This window comes from Temnothorax curvispinosus, unplaced genomic scaffold (genome assembly GCF_003070985.1).
Source record: "Temnothorax curvispinosus isolate PA1 unplaced genomic scaffold, ASM307098v1 QBEX01017512.1, whole genome shotgun sequence".
Lineage (NCBI taxonomy): Eukaryota > Metazoa > Arthropoda > Insecta > Hymenoptera > Formicidae > Temnothorax > Temnothorax curvispinosus.
The window spans coordinates 3,041-13,223 of record NW_020227292.1 but is presented as its reverse complement, the minus strand read 5'-3'; the positions used below and the strand labels follow the sequence as shown (position 1 = coordinate 13,223).

Sequence of the window (10,183 nt, the reverse complement as noted above, 5' to 3'; positions counted from 1 at the left end):
TATATATATATATAAACTTTTATATCTACGTTACAATTATCATAAAACCACTAGTGCAAATATAACATTCTGAGACATCTCAAATGTCCGAGATATGTCAGAAATTGTATAATAAAAAATGTCACGGAATTTTTACGATAATAGATTAATTTGAACACAATACATTCATACATTTGCAAAAAGCATGTATAAGTATAAAATTATCTTGCATATATGACTGTAAAACCTATCTTGCGTGTGTAACTTTAATATTATCTTGCGTTAGTTATTACGCTAAAATAAGATCTTTACATATTCAGTCTGCAGTGATGAGATTCATCAATTGATTCGGCAGCTAAAACATCGGCCAATTGTCTCTGCAGAACCACTGTCATTGAAACCTCGATGCGCCCAACAAGGACATCAAGACTGTTATGGCAAATATTCCACTATGTATTTTCCTCTCGTTTCCACCGGACTGAAATAAACAATGAAATACTTATTCACTTATCGCATCTTTTCAAATTATTGACCAAAGAACTTGTACTTACAATAACATAGTAGTTACACCTATCGCCTTGGCAGCAAGAGGAACACTTCCAGTCCTGATACCAGATATGAGTACAATCGGGCATATTACTGCGCTGCAGCCTCTCACATTCCCTTTTAGTGGCACATTTCTTAGAGACGTAAAATTGTTTCTTGGCACCCTGGGACCAGTACGGTGTACCTATAATCACCAGGTTCATTATCCCTATGGTAATACTGTTACATACTGATATCTGATTTTACGTATATGGCTTATCACTGAGATACATCTAATCGAATAAATATAATTCTTTAACTGGGTTATCTCTTTTCAGTAAAATTTTAATTTTCACACTTGAAAACAAAATCCTCAGGGTCTCTCCCATTGCTGTCTGAGAGATATCGATATCAAGACGGTCTGATTATGTCATTAAATACGTCCTTATCGTCTTTAATAAAGAGCGATTAAATGATGGTTGTTGACTTAAATTAGAAAACTGATAAACGGAGCGCGCTCGGAGCGCACGCGACGGCACGCACATAACCTCAAAGAACTAAAGAACGTATGAATGACCGAGTGCGCTGACTTACTGCCCCATTTGATTTCCGTGAGGCAAATATCCTGTCCCTGTTCGCAGGTTTTGATGGTGTTCAGACATTTATCGCGGTTGCCCTCCTGATCCGTGCAAACGTAACACTCCAGGGCGTGGCCTACGGGCAAAGATATCGGGTTAGAAGAAATTGGGCGAATCCCGGAATTTCGATCACTTACCGAGAGACGCGCAGGAGATAATGATTAGCGTGAGGTGCCACTTTGTAAAATTCGACATCTCAAAAGAGATAGCGCGATAACACGGTTTATCGCGGGATGATGATGATCGAGAGCTTATTAGCTTTAAACGCTTTAAGCCGCAATTTCATGCAGCGAAGGAAAGCCAGCGTTTTGCCCCCTCTCCGTCAATTTTCGACAAAATGGCTGTTTGATTGGTCGCGACGGATGACGCGGACGCGACGCGTGACGCGCTCAGTGGAAACTCAGCCTTATGGCGAAGGTACGCGGCACGCTCAAAGTTCGACACAGTCCACCAACTTATAACGAAACGACACCGACAGTGCCACACACACAGAATACATTTTTAATATCTAAAAATTATAAAAATTTTTTAAAATTATAGCTGAAGGAAATAAAGAACATTTGAAAGTACCAGAAAGTTATACACAAACGAAGTTAGTATTATATATATTATATAATAACAAGTATACTTGTACTTAAAATTTTACAAGAATATTATTGCTATCATTCCTGTATTGCTATACATATATGGATTATGTGTGCATATGGAAACGCATATTTATAAAAGAAATATAAACATTTGTTATAAAAAATGTAAAATAAATATTAAAAAAGTGTACCAGTAACATATTTTTAATTTTATTTTAAAACAATTAAGTAAATATTAAAATTTTTCCATCGTGTTATACATGTGAATCCGTGTTATATAGGGGCCTATACTGTATAATAATATTAAACATATAATTTTCACTAATACATTAAAATTACCGATTATACCGATGATATTGAATGTATCCTCTCTTCTCCTTTTTTTTTCTTCCAAAAAGGGCGTGTCATCGATACTCGAATCTATCGTGTCGCTTTTCCGCGATGCCGATTGGTTCTCTCGTTGCGCTTAATTCATGAGCGGCATATATTTGGACAGTTGTGTGGTTAATAGTGTAATAGTAACAGTAAAATATTATATTAGAGTTAAATAGCGCGTGCATAGCACCGGGTTTGTGATGTCAATAGTGAGAGTAAAATCACAGCCGTATAATGAAATTTTCTCAGCCAGAAAACGTGAAGCGTGTGCAAAGATTTTTGAGGTTTAACTGGATAATTCTGCAAATGTATTAAAAATTTTTTATTAAAAATTAATTCTCTGAGTAATTTACAAAAAGCAGATACACAAAATTTGAGTTCGTTGCGAAAAAAACAGAAGTTTTTGATCGATTAAAAGTACTAAGCCGGTATTGAAATTGTATAAACAGAAAATAAAACGAAATTACACATGGGGATGTCTCGACTATGCGCTGCATCAGATGTACGTATACAATGCGAAACTCTTGCAATAATATAATAATAGTTTAAAAGTATTATTTTTTCTAACTGCAAAAACATCTGGATCAGAACCAGAACCAGAACCATCAAATAATGAGTTTTTTTGTTCTTTTTTATTTTTCATTATTTACATTTTCCCCAATATCACATATACATACATACACAGTACATTTGTCCTAAAAATTATCATTTTTCAGATCAGTTTTACCTTCTATGATGTTGCTTTTGATACGCAATTACCAGTCATACCTGAAAATGACTTAATAAAGTATACAAACAATAAAGATATACAATAATATTTTTGTAAAGATGTAAATGTTTAAATTTACACTTATTATAAATAATTATATATAATTATATATTTATTATAAAGACAGTAATGACATTAATTATCGTATGTATTAATCATTTTTGTAACAAAATTTAATTGATTCAGAGCTGAAACCACTTAGCGTTGATATATATGTAATTTGGCCGAAATTGTTGCTGGAAAGTAAATAGTAACGACGCATTAATTATTGAACAATGATTCCAATTTACTTCTCAGAGACGAAAACGGAAACGATAACGCATTACTTTTATAAAATAGACTTCCCAACTGTGATTTTAATTCAATTGGTTTTTAGTAAAAAAAGAAAAGTACTCGTGAAATAAATTAAACTCTTGCCTGGGCGATACGTAAATTGTGTGCTCGTATATATCATGTTGCTACTCTGAACACGCACTGTTGCTCGGTTATGATATTTCGATAAATGTTAAAGTTATAACAGGAAAAATGAAAAAATTGCACAATTTTATTTTATATAAACTTCAATATTAAAGTCAAATGTGAAAAATATTTTGATGTGCTGATAAAAAAAGTTACAGTAATAGAAATCATTTGAGACACCTTATTTTCAAACACACAGCAAAATTATTTGGTCTCTCTCCCTCCCTCCCTCCCTACCTGTTATCATACTAATTGCATGTAATTTACTTCAGTTTACAGTGAAATTTATTTCAAGTCACTTAACACGCAACAGATGTTACATTTTTACGTTTCACATATATTTTTACTCACTTTCATGACTTAAATTCTGAAATCTACAAATGTGTTGATCTACAAATTTTGAGAGTTTATAAAAAATCTGATATATATTATATATCATACTATATATGTATAGTTTATAAGAATTTGGTATTGAAGTATTTACGTACTTTGGGTCATCTGCTTTTGCCAAAAGTACGAAGGTCAAATAGTTATATTATAAGGAGATCTTATGGTATTTATTACCTGGTCGCATGATGTTGTCCGAATGTATTCTTTTATCTGAGTCAGTGCCGATTTGACTATATCGTACGAGAGCCGAAGTCTTCCCTCTTCCGTTTGTTTTGTCGGTTCCTTTTTCACTTACAAGCTGTAAAGTAAAACATAAAATTTCGTTTTCCTATTTCACCGCGAATATACGTGACGACCCGCTTATACCATCCGGCGCATCCGGCGTTAATTCTTTGAAAAATTCTTTTTTCGGAAAAAGCAGGCGGTTCTTACTTTTTAATTTTAAATAAATTTAATTTAAAATAAACTTTAATTCTAACAAACTTTTAATTATAGAGACGGAGCGCTAGCCGAGATTAAATATTAAAAAATGGAAGAAGAACGGTACTGCGGCGTCCAGCAAAGGTTTACTCAAGGGAAATCATCCTCGAATTGGTTATAGATTCGATGACTCTCAAACGTAGCAGCAGCAATTACGGAACATTCCGTATATTTTCAAAAGCAATTGCGATAGACGCAATAGTCTTAATTGCATTTAAATAACTTGGAAAAAAATACAAAGGTAATTACTTGTGTGTGTGTGTGTTTGTGTGTGCACGCGGGATCATAAATTCCATACACATGAAGTTGCAACGCTGTTTCAAAATAGCATAATTTGCAAAGTTTGACACATCAACTTTTGTCACGTAACAATATAATGTGATAATGAATAATGTGTAATAATATGTAATAAAATATAAATGGCAGAAAGTATTAGCCCCTAATATGCGAATTCATGTGCTAAAACATTTATGATCCCATGTGTGTACACGATAATTAGCTTTGTATGAAAGAGAACCAAAGAAAAACATTTCTGAAATATTCGCAAATGAATATCTGCCGAAATAGCTAAATATATCTATTTGAGTAATACATTTGTTTGAGTATTACATTTGATAAAACACACAAAAGTAGTTTTGTGCTTTTAAAAAGTAGAAGATAATTTTTTTCGGTTCAAAACTTTTGATAATTTATTCCAGCTAATAAAATATCAATCTGAGTAATTATTTAAAATCTATTAGTTTATTGTGTAATATTAATCTAACTTGAAAAATGTAAGTGAACATATAATATAAGCGCGTTGGAGTGTCTGTGTAAATTTTTCATGTGTAAAATTGTAATAAAACAGAAACATGACACTTTGTACAGAAATATCTTCTTAAAAGAGAGACTATTTCTCAGTATTTAAAAACTACTGCTGATAAAAACTAATATTTAAAAGGTATAAGACATATTTTATAATAGACTTTATTATACTCCGGCTAATCAATATCGCCGACACTCTTAGATGCTTGAAACTTCTTTGAAATGGGAAATAAATTATATAGAGTCAATAAATTACAGAGATAAAAATACGCAGAGAAACGTTAACTTTTTATTGATTACTTATTGCTAAAAGTAATTTTAACATAAATTCGTTTATCTCTTCGAAGTTTTATTTACCAATTATGGGTGGCTTTAAAAAAATTTACGAACAAAATAACACGAGAGAAAATCTCTAATGCGTTTCAAAATACGCATTAACCAATGTTACGGAAATTTACAGATCTACCAGAAAATGTCATTAAAACGATAATACATAAACTCGTAATCTGTTTATCAGCATTATCATCGTGCGTTATCATCATGAATAATAGAGAGGAGAATGCAAATGACGCGTATTACGTCGTACGCGAATATCTCTCGAGCGAGAGTCGTACAATCGGCGAGCTCGATCGATCGATCACCTCGCCGTAATCCGCGGGAATTCGTGGAGCGCAAACGGGAGGGGGGGAGGTTCGATGAACGTAGGAGAATGACTGGATCATTTCGCACCGCCATAAATCCATCCCGAAAATCCCTTCATCCCGTAGAGTTACATATGGCCGTCACATGACAGCCGCCAATTTCGTAAAAATTCCGCGAAAAATTCGCAAATATTCCCTAATCTCGAAATCATGCGCGGGATGTTTATTGAAATTAATCGACCAAGCGACAGCTCTACAATATAACAATCATCAGATTGAAAGAATGCAATTATGGCGTGTTATTAAAATTTAGAGAGAGAGAGAGGGAGAGAGAGAGAGAGAATTAGGATAAATAATAATAATTATATATTATATGGAATTTCTTTTTACGTAGAAATTAAAAATAAAAAATAAAAATGTTGTTATTAATAAAATATTAAGATGCCACAAATTTCTTAAATAAGCCCAGTTAGCTTTCTGCTCGACAACTGTTTAAAATCTCGAACATGGTTTAAATAACACGGATGCCTTGTCTGACACTGACGTTAACGTTACACTGCAAATCCAAGTGTGTTGTTCTAGCTGAAGTTCTTCATACACATTTCTTGGCGTTTTAAATCACGTCATTTAATGCGATTGTATGTGTTAACTTTCAATTTAATATAATTAAACGTGTTAAATGACGTAACTTAACACGTGAAGAAACACATGTAAAAAGAGCTTCAGTCTGATGTGTCATTTTTAAACGTTTATGCGTGTAAAAATAGCACACTTAGATTTGCAGTGTAATTATTAATCATCACGACATACGCGGTCGCTGGATAGTTTACTGGACGGTGATCTCCTCGAGGCGCAAAAGCGTAGAACGCGCAAAGAGCTCGTCTTTAACCGGGTGAACTTTTACCGCTCGGGTGTCTTCCGACAGTCCTGCGGGATGTCCCGCGGACATTCCGGGACGCAAAGTGTGCACATGCTTTTCACACAGATGATGTATACTGCGCGTAAATGTGTGTCTATGCGCGCGCGCTCTCGTACAAGTCTCTGTGCATGGTCGTCACGTTATTAAAAATAGCCCGGGGGTATTATTGACCCGCGCGCGTCACAACTTGGATTACAGACTTTCCAGTTGACCGGCTTAGGATCAAGCTGCAGCTCGTAGCTCGTGCCTCCAATCTGAAGCGCGCCGTAGCGGAGGACAGCGAGATGAGGCGACGGATTCTGTCTCGCGGCTCGCGCCACCCTAAATAGTACGGCTCGGTCCGGTTTCTGCGTTTTCCTGCGGGGATGAAACCGCAGATCGATGGCCAGCCTCCGAGTGAAACCCGGCGGAAGCCCGCGCGAATCCCGCACGAGTCGTATTATCGTCGGATATATATACGATCGCGCATTCCTTTAACGCACGATGAGAGAAGGGAAGGACCCCCCCCCCTCTTGGCAAAATCTCCGTCGATTCCATTATCATCCCGCTCGTCCGTTTTGTCTTGAGACCTATCTTATCTGATATTAATGTTTTTCTTTTTTTTTTTGCGAAATGCATGAGTTCGCACGAGGCGCGCTAAATACCAAAAAATACGAAAAAAAATTTTGAAATAGGGATCGTTTGCGGGAAATTGGATTTGTATATTTTGACAGATGTCGGCAGCGAGATTTATAATAGATTCATTTATATCTGTAATTTATAGCTGGATACATATTAATTAAGTTGTCGAAAAATGTTGAAGAGGGCCACGTACCGACTCGAAATTGATTAGAGTAAACATTCCATAGGTGCGTAAACAGCTCGCGAATGTCGCAGGATATTCTACGGTTAAAAAATAGAACGGGATAGATGAGGAATCGATAGTTGTGACACGTGAGAAATTAGATAAGGTCTCAAGGAGACATCGCGGCCATCCTTTCGGGGATCTCTCTTCCGCGATCGCGGCGGACCGTGAGTAGCCGAAATGTGTGACTAACACATGCGCCAGGGAGATGCTACGATTGTAAGCTGCGTGGGGTGGGATGTGGGATGCGTCTGACATCGGGCAGCCGCGACCACTGCTCGCGACGGAGAGGCAACCGGTCGTCCGGTTGAGCGCATCATGCGTTTAGATTCGTCCGGCCGAAGGGGTTGATCCTCTGTCTCCTCCACGGGTAAGTCCCGGCGCTGTCTTCGGTCCAGCGACCGAATGTCCGCGCCAAACAGACAGGAGTAAGAGGGATTGAGAGCGGAGGAAGGGGAGGGAGGTGAAAGAGACAGAGAAACATATACAAAAATCAGGACATAGGCGGATGAAGGCAGAGATCGAGCTTCCACCACCATCACCACCACCACCGCCACCGCCACCAGCAGCACCAGCAGCACCATCAGCAGCAGCAGCAGCAGCAGCAGCAGCAGCAGCAGCAGCAGCAGCAGCATCAGCAGCAGCAGCATCAGCAGCAGCATCAGCAGCAGCAGCATCAGCAGCATCATCATTTTTCCTTCCGACTCGTTGCTGGTGCGTGGCCTGCGGGGGGTGCATCCCGCGCGGGAAGAGGAGAACGAGGGAAGAGCACGACCCGGACGTCCACAGTTGAGAAAGAAAGGAAGGAAGGAAGCGGAGCACAAGAAAGCGGAAACGTCATACGCTCTTCCCTTTCCACCTTTTCTCCACCTTTCACACCGAGATCTCGGCGTCGCGTGCGGCTCGCGGCGGGTCTCGTCGGCGGGCCACCGCCGCCACCGCCGCCGCCGCCCCGCCGTCGGTCGCATGTCGATATTCGAGTGCGCAGCGCAGGCTGAGCAGTGGCTAGTGCTAGTGCTGTGCCGAGCCACTAGCCACTACGCCGAGAGTCTAAAATTATCGGGTAACCTGCGCGCGCGCGGCCAAAGGGGGAAGAGAGAAAAGAACAGAGGCGCGGCAGTCACGGCGTCGCGCCGCGGAACGAACAAGGACGGTCTGCCTCGGTCGGGGGTGGGGGGGAAAAGGGTCGGCGGGAGGGATAGAGGGAGACAGACGGGTACGACGGTACATCGCGCGACGGGTAAAACCAGGTGCCGGGGACGACGGACGGTTCGCGGCGGCGACGAGGAAGGCGCGAGGCGATCGAGACGGCGGCGGGAGCGAGACGACGAGAAATTGGAGCGAGGGGAAGAAAGAGAGAAAGTCGCTGAGGAGCGAGAGAAAGGTGCGGACGAACGGTAGAGCGCGAGCGACAAAAAGGAAAGGTGGGCGTTGGACAAGGAGAGCCGATTGTGAGATCGCCCGACAGAGGGAGTGAGCGGAAGAGAGACGAAGTGGGCAAGTGTAGTAGGAGTAGTATAGTATTTGCTATTACGAGCGTGGCGGAAGCGAGAGGAGAAAGGGAACGACAAGGTGCGCACTTCGCGGCGAGAGAGACAGAAAAAGAGAGGGGGAGGGAGAGAGAGAGAAAAGTCGAGCGCTCGGTGCCGGGCGAGCGCGCGAAAAAGAGGGAGATAGTGCCTGTTGCGGAGCAACGAGGAGAGCGCGAGCAAAAGAGAGAAAGAGAAAGGGAGGAGACTCTCTAAAGTCGGAGCAGGACGAGCGGAGAGAAGGAGCGCGACAGCGCGAAAGCGCAGCGCCCGGTGTAACCGTGGGGCGGGAGGGGGAGCGGGGAAACGACGGGACCGGGAGAGGAGCCGTCGTTGAGCCGACGTGTCACTGAGAGAGAAAGAGAGAGAGGACGTGCGTGCTTCAGGAGCGGCGAGAGAGTATATACGCTATCTGGCACCTAAAGACTCGATCGGACGTCGGACGTCGCAGGACACGCTGGACGGCTCGAAAGAACCACGCGCGCCGACGTCGAAAGCGTCGTTTCTTTCTGTCGTTCTCTTTCTCTCCCTCCCTCCCTCTCTCTCTCTCTCTCTCTCTCTCTCTCTGTCTTGCTCTCTCCAATTCTCCCCACCCACCGGGCGCGTTCTCCCTCCTCACCGTCCGTCAAGCCTCGCGCGCGCGACGCGCGAGACACACCGTCGTCGGTCGTCGGAGCCGTGTGACAGCTCCCGCGCGCGGTCACCACTCCGTGCGAGTTCGATCGTCGTCGAAGAACGGGACGACAGCTCCGTGCGCGTAACTGAGAAAATATCGAGAGTAGAACGCGACATCGGGAACTGACCGAGGTTCCAGAGAGGTCGGCGTCGTCCCCAGCGACGAGCCGCCCGCGTGTGACACCCGGGCACCGTCGACGTCGACGTCGTCGGCGAGTCGATTCATCGTCGATCGGCTGGTCAGCAACAGGAACAGCAGCAGCAGCAGCAGCAGTAGCAGCAATAGTAGCAGCAACAGCAGCAGCAACAGCGGCGGAATCATGGCGGACGATCCGGACTACACGTGCGATGACTCCTTCGGGCCCGACTACAGCAACACCGCTTTCGGCAAGAAATTGCGGGGCCGGAAGGGCGCTCTCAAGAAGAAGAATATCTACATGGTCAAGAATCACAGCTTTATGCCCCGATTCTTCAAGCAGCCCACCTTCTGCAGCCACTGCAAGGACTTCATATGGTAAGTGCAGACACCTTGTGTCATGATTCCCCGCAATCGTCATCCGACGTGAATG

The 10,183-nt window shown here is 41.8% G+C and overlaps 2 protein-coding genes across 2 annotated transcripts; both read right to left on the bottom strand.

Annotated features, from left to right (window-relative positions):
• Positions 1-6: 6 nt before the first annotated feature.
• LOC112467546 (prostate stem cell antigen) lies at positions 7-1,434 on the bottom strand. Its single transcript, XM_025036226.1, has 4 exons — positions 1,280-1,434; positions 1,099-1,218; positions 531-709; positions 7-457 (listed from the first exon to the last, which is right to left on the bottom strand). The coding sequence occupies exons 1-4, from the start codon at positions 1,335-1,337 to the stop codon at positions 371-373; spliced, it is 444 nt and encodes a 147-aa protein (XP_024891994.1). The 5' UTR covers positions 1,338-1,434; the 3' UTR covers positions 7-370.
• Positions 1,435-3,836: 2,402 nt separating this feature from the next.
• Positions 3,837-9,936, bottom strand: LOC112467547. The gene is made up of 3 exons (XM_025036227.1): positions 9,743-9,936; positions 6,767-7,037; positions 3,837-4,020 (listed from the first exon to the last, which is right to left on the bottom strand). The coding sequence occupies exons 1-3, from the start codon at positions 9,934-9,936 to the stop codon at positions 3,868-3,870; spliced, it is 618 nt and encodes a 205-aa protein (XP_024891995.1). The 3' UTR covers positions 3,837-3,867.
• Between the last annotated feature and the right edge of the window lie 247 nt (positions 9,937-10,183).